This window comes from Coptis chinensis, chromosome 7 (genome assembly GCF_015680905.1).
Source record: "Coptis chinensis isolate HL-2020 chromosome 7, ASM1568090v1, whole genome shotgun sequence".
NCBI lineage: Eukaryota > Viridiplantae > Streptophyta > Magnoliopsida > Ranunculales > Ranunculaceae > Coptis > Coptis chinensis.
This window is the reverse complement of record NC_141462.1, coordinates 1,877,181-1,901,575: the sequence shown is the minus strand read 5'-3', so window position 1 is coordinate 1,901,575 and position 24,395 is coordinate 1,877,181. Positions and strand designations below refer to the sequence as shown.

The following is a 24,395-nucleotide window of genomic DNA, read 5'->3' as shown; positions in this document are numbered from 1 at the left end:
TGAAAACCATGTCTACAACACCAATGTACCAACAACAATACGAGACTTGTTTCCGTCGAAAACCCATTTTCATTCAAACAAGTGATCCAAAGAAAAAACAGAAAAAGAACCTCCGTACCTTTAGCAAGTCATTGCATTATATTTGAAAAATCTTTTTTGTGTGTGGAAAAATCACAGAAATAATCTAAATAATGGATTATGGTCTTGAACTTTAATGACATAATATTCTATCTATTGAAATTTATCCTCCAAGTAATTGTATGAGTGTATCCATTTTTTCAATCATTGTTGGATCCTACGTAAATTTCAAAGTTATGTTTTTGTTTTTTTTTGAAAGTAAAAAACTAGAAAATGAATGAACGGTCGAGATCTAATCAAGTGGATAGTGAAAAAAGTATATATTTTTGCTAAATTTGAATAATATCTTTTTGGATGATTGAATTTTAACATATCCAAATCCGATCCAATTTTTTTTTTTGAATTTTCAAATCAAAATCGGCTCTAAAACTAACCCAAAGCTTAACCAATTTGCATTAAAAAAATTTCGGCAAAAGAGACACCCTAACTTGTGTACATATATCAAGCATCAATGTGCAATCCAAATTAAAAAATCACCGCCAAATTTTTGGCTTTTGGAGTCTTCTTTGGCAGGAACCAGATTTACATTAAGTTATATTTTAGAGGCATTTGATGTGATTCTGCTTAAAGCAACGGCTGCCTTTGAGCCAGATGCACGTCCCAAATGCTTGCAGATGAATTCCCCAGCTGACATGAGCTTGCCAAGGTCTACATTGGTTTTCACGCCAAGCTCGTTGAGCATGTACACCACATCCTCTGTTGCAACATTCCCAGAAGCACCTTTGGCATACGGGCAACCTCCAAGGCCCGCAACAGATGAATCGACAATACTGATTCCCATCTGTGAAGAAAAAAAACTTTTAGCAGTAAGGAACAGTTCAATGTATGAATTTTCCAATACACTGAAGCTACAATCGAGCCGTAAGGAACTGTTTCACAAAAAGCGCGCTTAGGAACATAAGCTTTCTGATGCATAGGAGGACCATGTCCTACCAACTGAAACAGTGCTTCGTCTTAATAACCAAATTGCATAGACATTTTGAGTATGTACAGATCGATTTCCCAATCCATTGATTACCATTTACCAATTCTACTTCAGAATCATTCATGATTTAGCACAAAGGAATTGGAAAGGCGATAAGTAAAAATTGGAAGCTAAGGCATCCAATTGAGTCGATATTATATGGGAAACATAACACAACTCTCTCCAGCTCAGGCATTTTTAGAATCCCCGTGATGGACTGAGACAAGCCACGCAGGCCATTAGCATCATGATTCATTTGCCTTCTTTATAGGAATATAGATGATAGAGAGTGGGGGTTGCCCTCAAGTCCTCAACAGCCTCATTCCTGTTTTCTCTCTTCTTATCCATGTTTTACACAAATCTTAAAATGTTTCCACTGGTCCAACCACTTTACCTGAGACTTTACCGAGTTCGTTATATTTCTGTGAAATTTAGTAAACCCTCGTCCTTTAGTCAATAGGGGTGCAAATTGGAAGACATAGCATGCGGGCTTGTGGAGGAGAAACTTTTTATTTGAACTTTGTAAGGTTTCTTTTTAACCCCTATTTCTATTTTGGCAATCAAAGGAGTGAGAAATTAAACCCCTATTAGAAAGATACAATCAAGTAACATGCTGTCCTGCTTGGCTGCTTCTCATTTCCCAAAACCCAACACAATCTTCAACCAAATTGATATTGACATGAGCAGGTCTCTGGATTGTTATGTTATTAAAAAGTCAAGTATAAACGTGACTTACTTGGAATGACGCCAAAATATTGGAAAGAGATTGCCCATAAGTGTCATGGAAATGAACAGCGAGCTTCTCTAATGGAACGACAGACATTACAGCTTCAAGCATTGGAACAACAGTACCTGTCAAGCATGAAGTGGAAATTAGAGAAACTCTAAGAACCAAATTTGCTTTGGTGGTTCAAGTGTTTGATTGTTGTGATGTCTCTTCCAATGGCTGGCAACTGTAATTGTTTCTCTCCCAGTCCAAGCAAAGAATGCTAACTAACATCAGTGTAATAATGTTTGCGTGTGCGCCTTGACTGAGATTGAAAGAAATAAACGATAACTTCATAGAGCAGCTAGTGGCATAGTTTCTCCACAGCACAAGGATATTCATCACTGGGCTCAACAAGTGTTTCAGCATTGCGCAGAAGACAGAAAGGGCGGAGCGCAAGGAAACAAGGTAAGCAAAAAATTCAACTACTATATATAAAAAAGAGAATGCTCACTGTACCAAGATATTACCTTTTAGACATTAGCAACTTGATAATGGTATCTAAATACAGCAGCATAATGTAACCCAATTACCCCAATCACCCAAACCTTGACTTCTCATTGACACTCCTCAACCAGACACAATCAAAAGTTTACCTCTTCCAAATGGCACCGTACCTGTTGGATAAGTTAGTTCACGCCTATAAATTATTGGTGACACTAACTTCCCTTTCCATAATCGGCAACGACCCCCTTTCTCCTTTATATTCTTTAAGTTTCTCTACTGATGGACCCTTTTTCTCTTATATATATAGATTTAAAGTTTCTAATGCCTTATTCCTTATATTACAGTTGTGAGTTTTCATTAATATAAAAAAGTTGTATATTGAGGCTACGTGTATTTGTAGTTTCTATAGTAAATAACAAAAATAATAACATGAGAATGTTCTATGTTGAGGCAACGTGTATTTGTAGTTTCTATAGTAAATAACAAAAATAATAATAGAAAATCACAATAACATCTATTTATTATTCGATGTATTTGTAGTTTCAATAGTATATAACCAAATTAATAACAAAAACATTGATTTTTCGTTTATACTCATGCATTATCTCAATTAGTAGAGTACACCATAATTAACATAGACATTTAAATTGGATCAACCTTTTTTCTACCACTAAATACTCTTGATAAAATATTCAAACAAATTATTCAATGCTTTTAAGAAGGACTACTTCGTCATTTCAAAATTTACTACCATTTATACTCTTAGGATTACATAGTACCTTAAGGACGTATGTGTAAATTCAAGTTGGAAATCAACTACACGCCACTATTCAATTGTTCGCGACTTAGCCTTCACATTAATTGTCAAATTATTACCATTTATACCGAATTTAAATGCTAAGAAACCGACGTTTTTTCTCTTTTATGAGTTTTATCTCTCTCAAATCTCCCCTCATTCGCTCTCTTTAAAAAAAAAAAGATCCCTCTCTCATTGATTATCTCTCCACTGCCAAATATTATTAGAAGCAAAGAAAAAAAAAATCTCTGTTTCAAAACAGCCCCACTACTCAAAACCAGTTTCTTGGATGTGGCTGTTACCTGACTCCACGATGCCAATATTCTTTTTCCTTTTTATGTGACTATAATATCATTATTTATGTCAAAGAAGGTCCCTTGAAAAGGTATGTATTTAGCCAAGTCTATGCTTTTTACGCAAACAATTTTTTCTTCTATGATCGATATAACTTATAAGTTCATCACATGATATATCGACGTTCCCATGAAATAACTAATGAAATGCCTACTACTAGGGGGTGTAATATGGGCGGCGGGTCAATTCATGGGTCAAATAGTGATGGGTGGGGCGGGCGGGTCTAGGGATACAAATCCGGTCCCCGACCGGGGCAGGGCAGGGCGGGCAGGTTGAAGTGTCATGTCTTAGTACCATCACCCGCCCGTTAGGTCAGGTTCTGGGGACGGGTTTTTAAGCGGTCATCCGGCGTCGTGGAAATTATCATTTTAACCCAATTTCATTCAAAAAAAACTTTCTAATTCTGCAAGTAATATATTTCTAATTCACAGCATAGAGAAAAAATGGAATCAATCAATAAAAAATAAACAAAAATAAAAAAAATTTGAATTTGAACCCAAAACCATATCTGTAAATTTGAAACTTATTTATCGTGATTTACTATTTGTAAATTGATTATTTTCCATAGTATGATAAAATGAAGATGGGAGCAAGGATCTATGGTACAAAACAATAAAATATAAACTAAAAGAATTCGAAATGAATACAAGGATAAATGATTTATCTTTTCCAAAATTCGAAAGTTAAATTTGAACTTTTGATATTTTCTCAATGTTCAAACTTGAATATGTGAAATTGATGTTGAACTCATAAGTTTGTATTCATATCTCTCAAATTCCTACAAAAGTTAAAAAGAAATTATAAACAAAATACAAAAATATTAGAGTTAGAGTCTTGAAATTGTGTGGGTCAATCCGGTTGGGTCAACGGCTTTTGACACCTGGCAAGGTGCCTGACGGTTTGACGGTCGGGTTTGAGCATAGAACCTACACTCATAGCCCGACCGCATAAAAAAAAGTGGCGGGTGGGGTGGGTCTATTTTCGGGTCGGTGTGGGTTTGGGTGGTGGGTGAAGACCGGATACCCTACTGGATGATGGGTCAACGGTTTTTTTTTTACACTCCTACCTACGACCATGATTTTGACAATTAAGCCAATTTACATTGTGTTTTGTCTGGCTATACATCACGATATTAACGACAATTGAAGTAGAACTGTTCAAGCTAAGTAAAAGAAAGTATAGCCAAAAGGGATTTGAGTATTTAACACAGACACTTTGTTGACCATCTTGATGTATAGGTCAGGTGTGTAAACATCATGTTAACCTATTTCTTTTTGTATGTGTGAAGTTGCTTTAACTACATGACATTAAGCGTGCAATGTTCTTTCTTATGGAAGGAAGGATTCACTTAAAGTAAAAAATGATGATGTTTATGGTTCATGATGCAAGTGACTAACATGTTATTAGAAAGATTACTCTAATGGATTTTCTTCTTTTGTAATTCACGAGTCCAACTTCGTTCGAAATTCGGACTGTTATGACAGAATTGACGAAATTTGCGATAACTTTCTGCTCAAGAATCAGTTTGGCAATCCATTTTTTGCGTTAGAAAGCTAACTCATAAATGTTTATAATGGTGTATGGCTTGAAGCCTAATTCGTCCAGAGCGGATTCAGTTTTACAGTTCTTTATGGGCCAATTTTCCATAGAAAAGCAAAATGTGAAAATCTTTTACACTTGAAATCATACGTTCTGTTCTCTTTCCTCTCAGGCCATTCTTCATTAGAGGATGAGGAGTCGAGGTCTCATTGTCAGATCATGAAGAAGGTTTGCTATGCTTGATCATTCATCTCCTGAGGTGATAATAAATATAACTTTCCTCGGGTTTTGGGTTTTCTTAAAATTGACTTCCTCCTTTTTGATAAACTATTGTTGCTTTGATGTTTCTCAGATGTTGGTAAAGTTTTCAAAATTATGATTATAAGTTATAACTCTTACATTTTCGAATAATTTAGATATGAGAGTTCACCCAACTCTAGTAGTCTTTCCTATCAAGTCGTCAAAGGAAAAGAAGTTACTTTCTCATTGCCACAGAGCACGAAGTTTATGATAATTCATCTCCTCAGGAATTAATATAGTTGTAATTTTTGCTCGAGTTTTGGTATTTCTTATATTTGAATTCCGCATTTTAATAATTTATTATCGCTCTTGATCATTGTCATATGCTGGTGTAGTTTACAGAATTATGATTCTTATTCTATGCATTTCAAGGCGCCGGCTAGACCGTTAAATGTTGTAGCTAGGATACGGGTTACTGGGCCTAGGCTTATAATATATAACCATTAGGAGTGTTTAAATAAAGCTTTAACTTTCCTGTTGTAGATATACAATAGCATTTGCTACTTGCCTAAGAATAACCTTTGGGTAGCGGGGGCTAATACATATATTAGAGATTGTTTTATTGTGCTGGTTTCTGTATTATTCACGGTTATGTGAGAGAGAACTTACTAGAATACTTTGGGAGGGTATAAAACTGAGTGTAGGTTGTACATTTTTCATTAGTCTCCAGGAATAGACTTTCAATTAGGTAACATAAACCATCTAGACCAATGTGGAGTGCTTGATACGGGATGCGAATTGTATGCCTGCTCATTTTTAGATAACCTAAACCCTAGACGATGGAGTAATGGACTGCACCAGACAGTTGAAGCAAAAGAAGGGATGCCCGCTCAAAACGAAAATCAGAAACTCCCGTGGTCAATCAACCTCCATAATTACTTTTGCTAGTTTTCTATCCTCTCATCCAATAGCCAATTGCAGGTAAGCAATTTTTAATTGTATGTTCTTTTTAGAATTTCTATAATCAATAGAAAGAAAATACATTATTTCTATATTGATGATTGTTGTCAAGTATAAGTGTTGTATCTTTCATGTTTTAAAGCTATGCGTGTCTTGAGGGTTGACTGGGGTTTCATGTTCTTAGCTTTATTTATATATAGACTTACGCTTATATTATGTGGCCTAATAATGATCAAGGATAAAAATGAGCGTGTGGGGGTTGACTAGGGTTTGATTTCATATATTGTCAATGATAGTGTACAACGGTGCAACCAAGGATAAATTCAATGGTACTTCCAAGCACACGACTATTGTTATTGCTTTATTCATGGTCATCAATTTATAGTTTTAGGAATGATGCTTCCTTAGAACTATTGTTTGGTCCAAGTTAATAAATTGGAGTTGATGAATTACTATGCAGTTGCTGGCTTGGAGATAATGTCTATCTGCACTGTTCAATGAAACGAGGACACCAAGAAGATCTGGGGATAGGATTTAGGACAATCTATATAACTGAGAATCTAAGAGACAGTTCACTGAATCCTTAAGTTTATGTTGTAATATGTGACATTTGCGTGACATCATTCTAATCAAAAGTTGTTATTTATGTGCTTTGAACATTTTGAAAGTTGACTTTTTGTCTTCTAGGATTTACATTCTTTCGTTGTCATGGAGGATCCCGTTTCTTGAGGATGTCCTAATGCCATATCTATATCAGGAGTTCAACTGGGCTCAATGAAGGGTTAGTAAATTGGCTTCTTTTCAGTTGTTTAAGATATTGTTTTCATTTTTATTAGATGGTTAATAGATATGCGCCTTAAATGGTTCGACAGTAAGGGAACCGTATAACAAAACAAAATAAATAAATAAATTAAAGTACCACCATCCATTCTCATCCCCTTCATTTATCATCCTCCTCTCCCATCTTTCACTTCACTATTTTTGCGAGGGGTATGTAGCCTTTTGTACGTTTCCACAAGTTTTTCAACATGTTGTCTTTTGTTGTTTGCAAATCAATACGGTTCAAACGCACTCTGTCGATCTTTCAAGTTGTGTGCATCGCTATAAAGATAAGTTTATCTTCGTCCAGTTGAAATTTAGGTGAGATGGTTTCACTCTTGAACATCTTATTCTTTCTCGAAACCGGTATTATTTGAATAAAAAGTGTCTATTGGGATATTTTGGATCTACTTTTGATTATGCTCCTCCTCTCTTCAATCAAATGAAATACACTTTCGTATTTACCAGCTTTTCATGCATCGAATTTGAATAATTTGGATAACAAATTTGTCAGCATGCACTTCAAGATAAACTATAACTACATTCCGCAACTTCTTTTAATTTAAATATTACTTTAGTGCCTGACCAAATATGATGATGTTATTTTAATTGTTTGGAGCATCAACAACTATATATTTGATTCTTTTTGCTTATGAGCCTCAGGTGCTTGGAGGTATGTTTAACTTATTTGTGTCTTTTATTCAAGTGTAGACTATTTTTTTTTTTATTTATTAATTTTTAAATTTATGTTGTTTGTGCTGGTTTTGTAAATTTATAAGAAATTTAGATTGTAAGAATGGCCTATCTAATGGAACACGACTAATACGTAGAGGGTTCGACACACATGTAATTGATGCAGAAATTGTTACTGGAAATTTTGCTGGTGCTAGAGTTTTCTTGCCCCAATTCCACAAGCACCCTTCTCAAGATGCAAGGCTACCTTTTGAGTTGACTAGGAAACAATTTCCTATAAAGCTAAGCTTTGCTTTTATAATAAACAAATCACAAGGTCAAACAATACCAAATGTTAGAGTATATTTATCCGATCATGTTTTCTCCCACGGCCAACTCTATGTTGCTTTATCAAGAGGAGTGTCACAATCTTCGACTAAAGTTTTAGTGAAGAAAGGAACATTACGGGGTCTCTTTGGAACTTACACTAAAAATGTTATCTACAACGACATCTTCTATAACACCCCGTTTATTTTCTTTGTTTTCCCTATTTATTAGGGTTTTAAAAAAAATATAATAATATTAAAAAGAAAAGAAAAGGATAAAGATAAAATAAGATAAGATAAAAACGGGAGAGTTAGAGGGGTTTGGTTACAACCGAACTCTTCTTTTTGTTGGTTTTTCTGGTTTTGAAAAAAAAGGAAAAAAAAAAAAAAAAAAAAAAAAAAAAAGAAACGTCTGAGAGAGAAAAAGGAAAAGGAGTGTTTACTGGGGGAGAGTGCTTGAGTGGAGAGAGAAAGAGTTTTACTCAAAGAAGAAATGGATGTTTTTTGCTGGGGGATTTGCTGGTAACAGGAGTGTATCACGAGTGAGTAGACTAACTTTATATATATAGTTGATTGACAATAATTGTTTATTCTAGTTATGTGTTTACAGACTTGAAAGTTTTATCAAGCAATTCAATTCCTTCTTCATGGAGCCACTATTTTTGGTTATAGTTTAAAGGGTTAACTAGTATTACCCCCCCCCCCCCTAGATGGGAAATTAGGGTCTCCCCCCTAAATACACACAAAAAAATTTCGGTCAACCCACTTTGACTTTTTTTGTGTGTGTATTTAGGGGAGACCCTAATTTCATCTAGTGGGGGAAATCCTAATTGGCTCATCTAGTGGGGTAATACTAGTTAACCATAGTTTAAATGCTCTCTGACATAAATGGACTGTCATAATATAGATTCTACAAAAGTACAAAACAGTTATAAAATCCAAGAAAAAGTGTGTCCAGATAGATCCAAGGAATTAATTACATGTGAGTATAGTTTTATACAGTCCGACATTGATTCTCTCTATACTCCGCGTATATATGGGTTTGCTTTGTAATTGTCGTTGGTTGGTCCTGCAGTAGGGCATTGATTATTTGGAAGCCCTTAATATATATTTGAATCTTTGATTCTTATGAGTATGTAAAAGTTCGGTATAGCTATAGCTGATGTGAAAACAATTATTGAAGGTAAGAATAGATTTGCTGAAATTTTAAGAAAGGTTAGCTGGTCTGACTTGAGCTCAATTTTGGTTTAGTTAGAGTGCGAACTAGTTTTTAGAAAACACTAAAAAGTAAGGTCTGGAAGTCTTCTTTTCAACCCGATTGACCTTGTTGCATTCGAGGTTTGTGGATATGGTTACGGTGTTCGGAAGTTAATACGTCAAAATTTTTCTCGACTGCAGAAATCCGAATGTGTACTGTTTTGAACCACTTTTTTCACATAGTTAGGTTCCGATTCAAACTCTCCAAAACATAAAAGAGTGATTTTTTTAGTATTCTTTCCAACCCAATTAGACTCGATGTATTCCGAGGTCTGTAGAGACAACTATGATGTCGGGAAGTTTGGTTGATGAAAAAACAAGTCGTCGAATTCCGCTTCAAAGACCGTGTTCGGGTCCAGTTTTCATATAGTTATAGTGAGAGTTAGTATTTTTGTAAAACATGAAAGAGTAATTTCTGAGTCTTCTTTTCAAAGCAAAAAGCCTTGTAGCGTTTGGATACCTGTGGAATGAGTTGTGCCATTCAGAAGATAGTCCGTCAGAAATCTAGTTTGCTGAAAAATTAGGATTTTTACCGTTTTCAACTTAAGTTATCTTCTAGATGGGCTGAGGTTGGGACTTCGAGTTCTACATGAAAAAGTATGTCTACATACCTTAGTTTCTAAATATTTAAGTTACATGTCATTTGGATGAATGTAGGAAAAACTATACATTGACTATGTGGCTGGTAAGAACTACGAAGACTTGATTCCAATCTTAAAAGATTTGGATACGTAGGCAGCTTTGAGCAAAGTGCAGCCACTACACTACACTATATCTATAATATATATATATATATATATATATATATATATATATATATATATATATATATATATATATATATATATATATATATATTAGTTTGTGTGATAACTATGTGATTGTGTTAGAAATTATTGTTATTTTGAGACTACATAAATATATATGTGTGAGATAGAAGTTGTATATGAATATAGACTTTAGTATATGTGGATCTGTTTTCGACATTAGTGTGTGTGGACTTAAATTTGGGCTAATGAACTATTTGTTTACTTTATTTGTGTATATGAGTGTGGTTATGTAAATTGTATTTGTTTGATTATAAGTCCGTTTTACATTTATTGATATTTAAGTGCTTGATTTGCCTTGACGTGCGAAAATGACTCTCTGCATGTATTGTATGTTTTGACATGAGTAATGCTAGTATAATTATAAATGATAATTGTTGGGAATAATAAACTGCGGAAACAACGTTACCCACAACTAACGGATCAATCCAACACAAGGATCGATCCTTCTCAATAGACAAGACTTCAACACCCTTCAAACAATCTTCCAACACTTCTCAATATCAAATAACAAGCATATAAAGTAAAACAATTAATGTAAAAGAAGAACAAACCACAAGACGAGATATATCGTGGTTCGACAATTTGCCTACGTCCACACTGCGAGTTCCAAGCTTTACTAGATGTCCGGAGTAACAGATTATAAGTCTCTCAATTCACTCACAAAGAATGAACACTCAACTCATAAAGAATTGCTCTCTTGTAATCTCTCTCTTTCTTGGTTTTGGAAAAAGTTAGGTTTTCCAAAACCTTGATTTTGTTTTTATACCAAAAAACAAATTTCGATGTTACTGTAGCGAGGTCCACGAAAAAAGACTTGGACTTAGCAGTGCTTACTCTGGCTGAGCGCAGTCGCCCTAAAACACCGGAATGCCGAGCGCAGTCGCGCTTACTCGGAGGCAGTGCGCTAAAACACTGGAATGTTGAGCGCAGGTCGCGCCTACTCTGAGTGCAGGTGCGCCCTAAACGTGGAAGAGAAAAAAAAATCCCGTTTTCTCTACATTCTCCACCTCGATGAGGTTTTAACACATAAAACCAAGCCGAACACATCCAAAGAGGGAACACATCCAAAGGTAAGGAAGACTCATGAATAATCTTTCAAGCGCGGCTATGCCCACACAGGGCTCTTTCAAACATGTAGGATTTGGAGCAAGTCCAAACAGTGTTCCGGTGACAACTTTCATCAGCATATCAGCAGGATTGTCATGGGTGTCCACTTTCTCAAGTGCTACATCACCATCCTCAACGACATCCCGTATAAAGTGATAACGGACATTAATATGCTTGGTCCGAGCATGATGAACTTGGTTCTTCGCCAAATGAATAGCACTCTGACTATCACAATACAAAGCAACACTGTTCTGCTCAATACCCATATCATCTAGAAGACCTCGAAGCCATAATGCCTCTTTCACTATCTCTGCCACTGCCATATACTCTGCCTCAGTAGTAGATAGAGCAACTGTAGCCTGTAACATAGACCTCCAACTAACCGGTGCACCATGCATCATAAACACATAACCGGTTATATTGAAATTATCGAACCTCTTTCTGAAATTATGCCTAACCCTACAAATATTGAAAAAAAAATACTGTCTCAGAAATTTAACTTACCTATTTATATGTAAACGTACATAAACAAAATTTTTGTTTCAACTAAAGTGATAATTAAAACCTTTCATAGTGATGGGTAGGTTATACTTTGTCCTTGGTTAGGTTATACTTTGACCTTATTTTAGATTTCTCAGACTTGATAGACGCCCATTAGCTGTTAATATATGTCAGAAACTATTAAGCAAATCATTTGAACATTTCTTCTAGGAACTCTATTTTCCCTATCTTATATGAAAAATACCTGTGCTTTTGTTGTTCCTCTAGTGAGCATGAAAGTATATACGTTCTATTTCTACTCTGTTTCGGTATCGGTTGTATGTGATATTTTGGTGGTGATAGAAAATGTAATAATTGGCATGATATCTAAACGATACGATTACCGATTTGTTTTTCCCTTGCAGAAAGTGACCGAACCATTGCAATAGGATGTCAGGGCTTATTGGTTGGTTCGACATTTCTGTTTACACCTAGAAGGCTAGAAATGAGTGTTTGTTAGGACTCCATGATCTCCACTTTGAGAGGATCTTTTGCGCGCTCTTGCTTCATCAAATAACACCTTTTACATACGTTGTACTGACGTTATACTGTTGAGGTCCCGTTGGTATCGTATTTAATTTTCATATTGTTGTTTTTGCTTTCATGTATGGAACTATGTCAACTTAAGCAGCCACCTTGAATTGATGCTACTGTAGCATGCTTTAAAGGACTGCTGGTGAAAAAACATATTGATTTACAAAAGCACACGTTCTCCTGATGTATAATAACAATCAAGGATGCCTCCTCATGTGAGAACCTATCTTTCCATTGTGTGATGCGGTGGTGTGATTACATCTCTCCAGTTTTCTTTTAGCCTTTTTTAAAAATTATTATTGCTTCTTTATTTTATTTTTAACGTCAGGTTGATTCAGTAGACAATATGTGAGCAATTTTCCAGCAATCCCTTTTAGTACGACTCTGTATTTGGAAGTGGAAGGGCTCACAAACAACACACGTACAATCTTAGTTGAAGTGTAGGAAGCTATGGTCCTGGGTATATAGGCAAGTTGAATCGCATACGTTTTACAAGCACACTCAGAGGGCACCGCTTTGGGTAATGATTCACCTAAACACATTAATGAAGTTGTAAGGGGTATTGATTGTGGCAGAGGAGAGACTAAACCAGGTGGTTGCCTACGTATCCAGAGTGTTTTCCAGAATCAAGTCTCCATGTGCGTAGTTTTTTGTTTGAAATGATTGTTGGGTATTTATAGGAATCTTATTGATTAAAATACCCTTTCCTTATTTGATGAGATATTTCTCTCTTTGTATGAAATCTTTTCAAAAGCTTCATATGGAAAAAAAATCCTTGACATATCTCCGACACTGCTATATATAACTTGGGTGCCATATTAGTGGGCGGTGTCATTGCTCCAATAGGGCATGCCCGAATGCCACACTAGTAGGCAAAGCGGGATTGCCACAATGAATGGCAAGCAAAGCCCGCCTCACTAGTAGGCAAATGATGTCACAGTAGCGGGCAAGCAAGTACGCCTCACTAGTAGGCAAGCGGGACTGCCATGGTAGTGGGCAAGCAAGCACGCCTCATTAGTGGGTGGCTCTTATAGTAGTACCCAATGATGATCGTTCGTAGGGGTACAAGTACACTGGTACATACAGCAGCTATGGAAAAAGTAGAAAACTTGCAGTCACTGATACGTGATCATTTCTTGCAAATATCTATGTACGTTTTTTTTTGTTTAAGGGTTCATCACGGGAATTATTTTGGATGCAGTGATAACTTTGAATGGTCCAATTCAGTATATCTCTGTGAATATGATTGCTACCAATGCAATTTTGGAAACAGAAAAAGCATTGTAGTTGATAATGTACTTTTGTTTTTCTGTGAATATGATTTTATTTTTTGGCTCAAGTAAAGTGAAATTCCATCAATAAGGGATAAGTTGAGGCTGAGAAGGCCTACATTGCAAGCGAAAGACAAATATTTACTACTGAGTATATTTACAAGTGAGTCAACATTAAAAAAAATGCATCATCCCCCCGATTCAATTTGACGCCCAGAGGGCGTGCACTATGCTAGTATGAATAATTATCCTCATTCTAGCTTTCACATAATGTAATTATAGCTATGTTACGTAGACATGTATCCTTCTTTGGACATGTATTCTTTTCTCGTGGCATCTTATCGCATCTTCTAAGGATTGCACTCTTAACTATAAAAAATCAATGTTTCTTATAGCTAATTACCATTCCTTTTCTTTTCTCCATTTTAAATTTTGAGCGTACAATTTCTATGAAGGATTGAACCTGATGGTGGACAAGGGAAAACGACCAATGGACCCATCTCAGGATCCTTCAAACAAAAAAAATTAAATATTCGATTCCTGCAATAGATAGGTTGAACCTTCAACCACCTCCTGGCTTCCAGGTATTCTTGCAGTTTCTATTGCATTGGTCCATTAATCCACATGGTACTTATTTCTTACTGGTCTCATGATTTATATTTTTGCTTCTCTATTTATTTTGGATTATGTTTATAGCATCCAAACCGACCAACCCTAACCAACGTTTAATATTTTCGTAATTTGCAAACATGCAAATACTTTTATGCTCTATATATTTAATCCTTATAGACGCCGCCACACAATTATGTGCTTTCTTTTTATTTTAATACATTTCACCTAACCGAGGAAACAAACTAAAGAGTAGAAGACAAAGGAGTATCATCAAACAAACTAAGACAAACCATGACATGTAAAGGAGGACTTCTTCACTTGGAACCCAACTGGTTTGTTTGGTCTCATTTCCGATTATACGTAAGTTTTCAATGTAAATATGGTAGTTTTTCACTTTTCCGCCTACAAAGTGATTACTATTATTATTATTAATATGATTTCTTTTAAAAATTTCCTAGTCCGAACCCATGTAAATTCTACTTAGAAGGTATTGCTTATTAGCATGTCTATTCTTTCTCCCTCTCCTTATCCTGATGCTGACATGGTACGGAACTGCAGATTCTTCTGTGCAATTGAACCCTCTATGAGATAAGCCTGGGCAAGTAGAGTCCATGATCTCTTGAAACCAGATGGAGAACTCATTACACGCATTTCCGGTAAATAATTTTCTAACGCGTTTTTTTTTTTGGGAAAATTTTAGTTCAATCCAAAAGCTTTTTCGGATGTCGGGTTGACGATCGCATGGGTGGGCCGTCGTATAAAGTTTCTTTGCATGAGTAACTCTCTACAGTCAAGTTTTGTTATAAATTTAGGGATCTGTGTAGCTTTTATTAACACGTTCCATCATTTTGCAATTATGAAGAAGTCTTGCATCCCATGGGCTTTAAAGCAGTATATGTCAAAGATAATGAATAATGAACTAGCCATAGGAGGACACAAGATTTACTCGGTATTTAGTTGGGTCTGTTTCATATTATAGTGTATTGCTTACGATATAGTATATGACACACTCAAAGCTGAAATAAATGGTTCTAAGTTAAAAGCAAAACAAAATGAGTAATTTGTTAGATGAACATAATTTCTTCTCGTATGTATGGGAAATTTTCTATAGGTAGCCCCTTTTGAGAGTTATACTTTTCCATTAGCTGATGGTCACCAAGTTCTAAACACTTATTAAGCTTCTTAATCTTTGCAGGGAATAGAGACGCTTGGAAAATGGAAAAGGTCTTTGGGACAATTTCAATTGTGATGAAGATCCTTCCGTTTGTCTCATTGTAAATCATTGTAAATCAGTGTTGTTGTTTTCTGTGTTGAATAATCAATAATGTATTATTGTTTGAAAGTTTGGTACTGCGAGTTATCTATATATGTGACATGAATGTATTGTTTTTTAGAAAAGAATGTTGCTGCAATTTTCTATGTAATTAATTGTGGCTTAACTTTGTCTGTTACTATTTAACTCTTTTCATGGCATCACACAGATTATGAATGAGACCTCCATGGTCCCTTTTTGTGTTTTTTAATATTTCTATTTCATTTAATTTTTCCTTTCGTTGTGCGTATTTTTGGAGTCACCAAATCAGGCCCAACTCCATTTTCCTTTCCGTTATTTTCTTGCACACTTTCAAAGCTTCTCCCCAATTCCCTCTAGATCCGCAAGCATTAATAAGATTGTTGTGTGTTACACGACTTGGAGGAATCTGCATCCACATACACACACACCCAAAACATCATGTGGCTATGTTGCAAAAACATTTCATCAAAACTCAGGAGAGATGAAGAAAGCAATTACATACAGCTGCTCGAAGTATGTCCTCGACCATATATATGTACATTAATAAGAGCGTCACCTTCTCTCTTAGCTGCTAGCAGCTATACTAAATGTCGGTAAAGTTTGGAATATCAAGTGGCGTAGAATGATATTTCGTACGAGTTTGTTATTATTCAACTGAAAAAACAGTTTCACCTAAAAAATCTTTCTGGAACTATTAAACATGTCTTCCACCTCACAACCTTCCTGTTTCTTCACTCTTTCTCTAAAAACCATTACTGGGGAATCTTCAAGAACCAATCTTTTCATCTTCAAAACACACTCTTTCAAGCCTTTCAAACTTTCAGCCTCAACAACCAACTCTGACTCTGACTCTGACTCTTCTCTTCCATTTACACAAGATAAAAACTCTAGCCCCTTTTCAAAATCTCTCAATATTGAAACTGAGAACAGTAGTTCCATTTCTAAAGATGTTGGAGGTGGGAAGAAGGAAATGCCTCTTGCTTTGAAACTTGCAATGGAGAAGGCTCAAAAGTATAAAAAGAACAAAGGAGATGCTGGAACTGAGGGTAGCAGCAAAGTTGTTGAAGAAAAGAAGCAAGGTACATGTTTGTTTTCTTGTGAAATTAAATTCCTTTTTTTTTTAGTTGTTATAAAGGATCAGGTTCATAATATGTTTATTGGGCAATGGCGCAATGCCTCAGATTTTATGTGTAATGATTGGTAGCATATGGTATTAGAACTCCCACAAGAGTTTGGGTCTATTTCCTTTTGGTTGGTAATGTGGAGTTACACTTTTATAGTGCAGTTTATTCAAACCATAATGTGATGTTAAGATTCTAAACTTGCGCCGTTTGTTAGTGCAGTAGAGGTTTAGTATAGTTATTCATATCAATATGTATACATAGAATTTGGAAATTTTTGGTTGTAGCATTGGATTGATGTTTTTATATGATGTACAATTTAGGTTTAGAGAAGAAGATTCCGAAGATTCCACGGGATGGAATTATAGACAGGAAAGTTTCTAGCATTGATTTTGTGGGTCTCGGTTTTTCGGATAAGAAGCAGAGTAGAGGACTTCCAGCAGGGTTGGTCCCAATGGAGAATAATTTTTCAGAAGAGGTTTTGTCTAAGGTGGAGGTGATTCTTGGAGACACAAGCAAGTTTGGGTCTGCTACTCCGAAAGAGCTAAAAAAGGAAGATGATCCGGATCTTTACAAGCCGAAGGTTTCTACATGGGGAGTCTTTCCAAGGCCTAACAACATTTCTAAGACGGTATTGTAACAATTTTTTCATATTCTTTGGTTTGTGTCTGTATTTATGTGTATTATTCTGACTGAAATTTGTTTCTATGTTGGCAGTTTGGTGGTGGAAGAACTATACGCCCTGGGGACGTGCTTGAAACTGCAGAAGATAAAACTGCTAAAGATGTGCATACTAAACAACTAATTGCAGCCTACAAGAAGAAAATGGGCATGAATATAGATGCTAACCTAAAAGCCGAGTGTGAGAAGGTATATCTTCAAAAGGCATTTATTATGACAAGTCATTTTCAGTAGAAACGTGCATACCTTTTTTATGATAGTTAGAAATCTTAGAATTTTTATTCCTAATTTCCTTCTTCCCAGTGAAGGTAAAAATTGAATCCAAGTCTTGACCAGTAGGACACTGGAAACCTTAAAAAAAATAATGCTTAACTGTCACATGAGGTACATTTTTTTCAGAGTTTCTTTCTCTTGGTCTGGTTTGTCTCATCTTTGTAATTCTTTAATGAAATAGATTTGTCAAGAGTTGATTCAATATTTTCCCACAACTATCTGTATATTTCAACTTCATATTCTGATGATACTTATTGACATGTATTGCATATACAATGCTAGACACTTCATGAATGCATTTCACATTACAGATATTTTAATCTACTAAATATATTTCTTTTATTTATTCAATTTCTATGTATTTGTTACGTGGTAGTAAGGATGCAATTAGGTATATCATATGATCACACATGTAACTGTGCCACCCAGGAAATATCCTTTCAGGAACCAGTATACGTGTCCCCAAATCTGGCTTTCGTGGATGTAATCACAAAAGTTTGTATTCAGCATCATAAACATAAATCTTAATTTTTTATAAGCTGATAGTAAGCCATTGATGATCTTCAATTTTAATGTATCCATTTAAGTTCATTGAAAGAGAAAAGTTAGATGAGATCTTGTTGCAGATTCCTAATTCAGTACTTTCTTGAATAGGCTTTAAAAGATGGTGATTCTTTGATGGATATTGGAAAACTTAAAGAAGCATTGCCCTTTTATGAGAAAGTAATGAAAGAGTTGGCTTTTCAGGTGACCCCCTTGAAGATATAACAATTTATTTTAACTAATTTCAGTTGCTCAAATAGTACGAATGTCTATCTTTAGAATTCTTCGGGTAAGGAAAATTGTCCACACACTCTAATATCTTTGCAAATGTTTATTATTTGATTTCTCAAGAAATGATAGTGAAAAATGAAAATTACTAGGAAACCATGAAACGCTGAAAATAGAGAATCCACGTGTATATTAGTGGTGTCCAGATCTTGTGAAATTGAATTGATGAAGGAATAGAGATGCCATTGTTTAGAGAGAAACCACCATTAGTCCATTACAACCACAAGAAGTGACAAGAAAAGGGAAAATCTAATAGGATTACTGGATGGGCATAATCAAGGAATAAAAAATAGTCAAATTAAGTGATAGTCCAGACTCCAGACATTAGAAGTGACTGTTGAAGTTCTAACAGCTAAAAGTGGCGCCGCGAGATTGTCAGAATTATTTTTGTACTCTTTATTTTCCAATATAAATGGTATCAGTTTATGCATACTGCTAATCATTATTTACTTATGGTAAACGAGAAAGAAAATATCTAGTGGAATTGTGAAGTTAAAGTTTTCCGTGGTGTCTCTTTGTTTTCTTCAATCTAGGCGTTATAGGTCAATAGCAGACACCTGGAGAATTCCATGTAACTTAGTAAGAAAAATGCACAATGAAAATTTCAAATTGAATTATGTTAGATATTTCCTTATTGCGGAAAGTATTTTCTTGCGAACTTCTTCACTTTCCAGTTTAATATGTATTCTGCAGAATGAGCTTCATGGATTGGCCGCTTTACAATGGTCTATTTGTCAAGATTCACTTAGTAGGTACAGTACAGTAAATTATTTATTAATTTACGATAATAATATATTTGATAATATATAGAACAACAAGGCTGATAAATTTCCATTAACTAAGGATTATGGTTCCTCCTCGTAAACTGCAAAGTAAAAGGTTTTCTGCATAATTTTACCGTTAATCATAAGAATTGGGTCCGAAAGTTAATAAAGTAAAGGTTTTATAGTATTAATGTGAACCTTAATGTAATTGTAATTATTGAAGCTAAAAGCATACCATGATGAATATACTAGTATACAAGTGCAGCAGTGGGGAGTGAGCGGAGCTGCGGGGGGGAGAGAGAGTTGGGTGATGCGGGGGAGAGAGAGAGATGGGTAAAGGAGAAAGGGTATTGGGGGCGAAGAAAAAATGAGAGAGAATGTGAGAACAGACAGACAGAAACCAACCAAGTTGGTTTTTGTCCGCATAGCCCCCCCTTCTTCTAAGATCGTTCGCTCCGCTCACTCGATTAGATAGGATACTAGCACAGTAGAGAACCCATGCATTTGTTCTGATGCCTTAGCTTGTATGGATGAATGGGAGAGTTCAACATCTTAGGTTGTTACATCTAGTGTTCGTGATTCTGAACGAAACCTCGGAATTCCGCCTAATATTTCGGTTTTTCAAAAAAATCGGGATTCTGAATATAGAGTCGAAATATTGATTATTCTGAAATCTATCGAAATTCCAAATATGATAGGGGTCGAAATTTGATGAATTTCGGTTTTTGGATTTGTCGGAATTCCGAAATCCCGAACTATGGATACATCAGTACATGTATGAGTGTATGACATGGAAGTCCCGTGCCCTCCTTAATTACACTTTTTTATGATTAGTTTTACTACAATTACCCATACTATGCTGGTCAACAGGCAAAAAGAAGCTAGAGTTATGTATGAGAAGCTCCAGACTCACCCAAATGTTACAGTGAGAAGGAAAGCACAGCAGTTCATGTTTGGCTTCCAAGTAACTCACTTGCCATAGTTCACTATTTGGCATTTGCAACCTATTTTTTAGTTAATAGACATGTTGTAGTGGTTGATCAAAACTATTATTTCATTTCCGTTCAGGCCATGGAAATACTGAAGGTTAAGAGCTCCTCTCTTTCTGTAAATACCACAGATTACGGGAATTATTTTGAAGCATTTGTACAAGACAAAACCAACAACTTGTCAAGAGTGGGAGAAGACGAAGAAAATGTATACCAGCAACTTCTTCCATACATTTTGTTTCTTGCTTGTCCGATTGTTTTTGTACTATACTTAGCTGTCCGAAAAGGCATATAGTTTCAACAGTGTATATATATGTATTTCAATAACCTCAATCGTATATCTTATATGGTAATCTCAATTTAATTTGTTATGAAATGTATATTCATACAATATTATTATCCTTGCAGCACTTCGAGTATTGGAGAATATCAGTTACTTGATTGCGTTAGGTATGATGAATTCATCCATGCGACAAATATCTAGACATGAGAGGATAATGAAACTATATGGTGACAGACCCGGTTCTACATCTTTGAGAGGAGGCCATTTTCTTTCCTTGTAGGCCACATTATATGGTAATGGATTGCGTCCTGTTGCTGACTTATACTATACAGCTGAAGCTGCTCAGTAATAGGTCTTAGTGTTATATTATATAGGAAATTATTTTGGAGGGGCTAGATAACAAAAGAATTAGCTTTAATTCTCGAGTCAAGTAACCACTGAGGCACTGAATACCATTTGTTATGCTTGTCGAAGAACTGACTTTGAAGTTTGAACAACTAACTAACCATTTTCGCTGCAGTAGTATCTGACTTGCTTCCCAAGTGTAGGATGAGGTAAGCATCTACGACCCCCAAAAATCATACCAAAACCGTGTACCCTCAGTTAGATAGACTCGCAATAACAACAACTCAAAAGTCATTTGCTTAAACAATTTGTGTTGTGACGACGGAAGTCAACAACTACCAACGAAGTATTTAACAACTCTCCAATCAACAATTCAAGATCAACACAATATCAACACAAGATATATAAACTAAATAGAGAAAATAAAAACATATTCACACAAGACCAAATTTTACGTGGTTAGGCAATGTGCCTACGTCCACCGGCGAGCCGTTGATAGATTAGATGTACTAGATACAAGATTATAAAGAAGAACACTCTACATTCACTTAGAATGTATCACTCACACTCACAAAGAATGTTCACTCTCTTTTCTTCTTAGTTTAGTTCTCTCATAATCTCTCTCACTTAGAAAAAGATCTCTCTCACAATCTCACAAAGTGGGTTAGTTAGGTCAAAACCCTAACTCTTCTTTTTATAGTGGGCCGAAATTTTAGTGTAGAAAAAAAATCTCGATTTATTGGCAAAATCTCGGAACCTGGTGTGTAGAGGCTAGGGGCTCAGACGCCTTTAGGCCGTATTATATCCGAAGCATGCACACTCTTCTTGACCGACTTCTAGTACTGTTGTTTCGCGAAAAAAAAAAAAAAAAAAAAAAAAAAAAAAAACTAACTTCTTTTCCATAGCATGGGGGCATGCACCCCTTGGGTTAGGCATATTTGAGCGTGCGCGCGCCCTCTTCTCTTTATACAAACAGTATCGAAACAGCCAAAACAACATTCTCCACCTCGGTGAGATTTTAACACATAAAACCGAGCCGAACACTATCCAATATCCACCAAGAATCGCTAGTATTCAAACCACATCTCGAACTTGCCGTCAATTGTCCCGAAGGACCTTGCCCACAAATAGCCATACCCACAAAGAGTCTTGCCCACGAAAAGCACGTCGTGCCCACAAAGATCTATCTGCACAAAGAGTCATGCTCACAAAGAGCATTCTCGCCAACGAAGGGCCATGCCTACGAAAGACATCAATCAACAATGCATGAGCCTCCACCATTTGTGGAGTACCTCCAACCAATGTTGGAACTCAACTCCATAATGAACCTTCTACAACCCAAAGCCGTCTTGCCTTTACGCAATGAAATAAATTCCCAAGTACAAAACTTGGCACGAGCCTCCACCATTTCATACATATCCACCGACCAATATTTGCAATGACCATCTCTAACAACTTCTTCGAAGTCGTTTTGTTCATCACCCTCGATATTCAAAGGTCATGAGGGCAACCGAAGTCCGATCGACCATAATGCTTCACTGGTTTATCATGTCCATACTTCGTAACTTGTTTCACACTTCTCTTTGGCTTTGATCTAGCCAAAACTTGCTGCTCAGGTTGTTGTAGCTCTACTTCTTGTTGAATAGTTCTTTCATTAAGAATCTCACTCTCTATAGCATCCTCTGACGCTTCCAACTCAATCACTTGAGATTCTATAGAATCATTTCCAACCTTCTCCGGGCTGCTAAAATATAGTATCAAAGTCTCATCAAAGGTAACCTCACTGCTGACCAGGAACTTGTGGTTCTCAAGACACCCCGATTCGTATCCCTTTCCTCCCTTTGCATAGTCCAAGAATATAATTTTCTTAGCTTTAGAATCAAGCTTACTATCCTTCATATGGTAGTAAGCACTTGATCCAAACACACGCAAAGTATCATAATCAGCTGGTTTCCCTGTCCACACCTCATAAGGTGTCTTGCAGTTTATTGCCGAAACTGGTGATCTATTATACAAGTAACACGCCATGACCACTACATCTGCCCAGAATTCTTTGTCAAGATTGGCATTGGAAAGCAAACATCTAGCTTTTTCAAGCAACGTACGATTCATTCTTTCTGCTAACCCATTCTACTGCGGCGTGCCTCTCACTGTCCAGTGATAACCGTAAAAACTCAATTAGATTACTCTAATCTTATTCTTACGGTATCAATATTTTATTTCCTACTCTCACTTATAGATTCATGCAATATATATAGAGTCAGGATTCATTCCACTCTTAACTCTCAAGACTTAAACAAATTCAATTGAACAAACACAAAGAACAATGGTGAGAGTAATGTGTTATGTGAAATTTCTATTCTACGATTATACTACTGGATTCAATTTATACTAACAAGATAATGATAATTCAACTACGTAAATACTACATTGATTCTATGATAAGGAATTAGGGGATTTGATTCCACCTTAACTCAACTTAACTTGCTAATCCATTTAATCGTCAATCCGAATTGAATCGCTTCGCAGAACAATTGGTTCTTCCTAATCTCTAATTACACATGACATTTCTACCAATTATAACTAGCATGTGAACGATTAAACCCATTCTCATGGTGACTAATCATTTCTAGAGTGGAAATGAATTACGACTATTCAACGCTAACACAAATCAAGCTTTCATCAAGGCTTCGCAACCCCCTCTAATGGAGGTTTAGCCGAGAATCATTTCGCAATCATTTCCATATGAATCTAAACTAAACATAATATCAAGATTCCAACTTTACTAATTTAACAAACAATAATTGAAATCTAATTAAGAATTAAGAAATGATATTAACAAGAATTTAAACTAGATCTATAAATGTAATGACAAAAAACGAATTGAATAATAATAAACTATTTTATTAATCTAATCAAATGAATAAAAATAATGTAATACTAAAATTGAACAAGAATTAACTAATGAATTAATGTAAAACTAAATCTAGATCTAAATTATTATAATCTAACCCTAGCTACCATTACAAGGAACTAGTTTTCTAAATAAAACTAGATAACTTAAGAACTAACCTTTTCTTTGTTTTTATATGTTTCAGATCCAAAATCATGCATGGGCTTGGAGCCATGTTTTGGGCTAGAGAATCAAGCTCAAAACCCAATTCTTTCAGTCCAAAAAGGCCTCTTCAGCTGGAGTTGGCTTTGACAAACTTTTCGTCCACTTCTACTCCTCTGATTGGGTCAAGGCTTAGACCATTAGAAAGCTCTTTCCGAGCCGGTCGTTTTGACGTAAGGTAGGCCCAATTTCGAGGTCTGAGTCCAAAGATATGGTCTTCGGAAGTTCTGCTGACTTTGTGCAATCAAGCTTCTCCGCGGACTTTGACTTTTCATCTTTTGACCGGGCTTTACAGAGGCTTTGTCTTCTTGAAAATTGGCCTTTAATCACAGAACTCCTTAGCAACCGACCTTTGCTACTTTATCTCGCTAAAGTGACACATTTTTGCACATAATGGACTTTGAAGCCTGAAATGCATAAAAACACGTAATCAGTATTAACTCTTACTTATTATTCACATAATTGGTCTAAAAGTACGATTGTTAAGGGGTTAAAACCATAGTACAAAGTATCGTGCCAGAGCAATA

At 35.7% G+C, this 24,395-nt stretch overlaps 2 protein-coding genes across 5 annotated transcripts; one reads left to right on the top strand and one right to left on the bottom strand.

Moving 5' to 3' along the window:
* Positions 1-570: 570 nt before the first annotated feature.
* LOC147485124 (hydroxymethylglutaryl-CoA lyase, mitochondrial-like) lies at positions 571-2,587 on the bottom strand. The gene is made up of 3 exons (XM_086572476.1): positions 2,339-2,587; positions 1,839-1,954; positions 571-919 (listed from the first exon to the last, which is right to left on the bottom strand). The coding sequence occupies exons 2-3, from the start codon at positions 1,938-1,940 to the stop codon at positions 671-673; spliced, it is 351 nt and encodes a 116-aa protein (XP_086428602.1). The 5' UTR covers positions 1,941-1,954; positions 2,339-2,587; the 3' UTR covers positions 571-670.
* A 13,157-nt stretch (positions 2,588-15,744) lies between these two features.
* Positions 15,745-20,730, top strand: LOC147485123 (uncharacterized). Of its 4 annotated transcripts, XM_086572931.1 has the most exons (8): positions 15,746-16,545; positions 16,911-17,218; positions 17,305-17,457; positions 18,196-18,288; positions 19,066-19,124; positions 20,007-20,100; positions 20,205-20,447; positions 20,568-20,730. In XM_086572931.1, exons 1-7 carry the CDS (start codon positions 16,167-16,169, stop codon positions 20,418-20,420), a joined length of 1,302 nt encoding a protein of 433 aa, XP_086429057.1. In that variant the 5' UTR covers positions 15,746-16,166; the 3' UTR covers positions 20,421-20,447; positions 20,568-20,730. The 4 variants fall into 4 exon arrangements, with proteins under 4 accessions (XP_086429058.1, XP_086429057.1, XP_086429056.1 ...); XM_086572930.1 differs by lacking the exon at positions 20,568-20,730 and having other exon boundaries at positions 20,205-20,501; XM_086572933.1 differs by lacking the exon at positions 20,568-20,730 and having other exon boundaries at positions 15,747-16,545; positions 19,066-19,120; positions 20,205-20,501.
* The last annotated feature ends 3,665 nt before the right edge of the window (positions 20,731-24,395 follow it).

What these genes read in the sequence shown, in the direction of transcription:
- LOC147485124 (XM_086572476.1), bottom strand. Translation starts at nt 1,940, where the DNA reads ATGCTTGAAGCTGTAATGTCTGTCGTTCCATTAGAGAAGCTCGCTGTT. An exon ending in ATATTTTGGCGTCATTCCAA is followed by an intron (nt 920 to 1,838) that starts GTAAGTCACGTT and finishes TTTTCTTCACAG; the next exon opens with ATGGGAATCAGTATTGTCGA.
- LOC147485123 (XM_086572931.1), top strand. Translation starts at nt 16,167, where the DNA reads ATGTCTTCCACCTCACAACCTTCCTGTTTCTTCACTCTTTCTCTAAAA. An exon ending in TAAAAGCCGAGTGTGAGAAG is followed by an intron (nt 17,458 to 18,195) that starts GTATATCTTCAA and finishes TTTCTTGAATAG; the next exon opens with GCTTTAAAAGATGGTGATTC. An exon ending in TGTCAAGATTCACTTAGTAG is followed by an intron (nt 19,125 to 20,006) that starts GTACAGTACAGT and finishes GCTGGTCAACAG; the next exon opens with GCAAAAAGAAGCTAGAGTTA.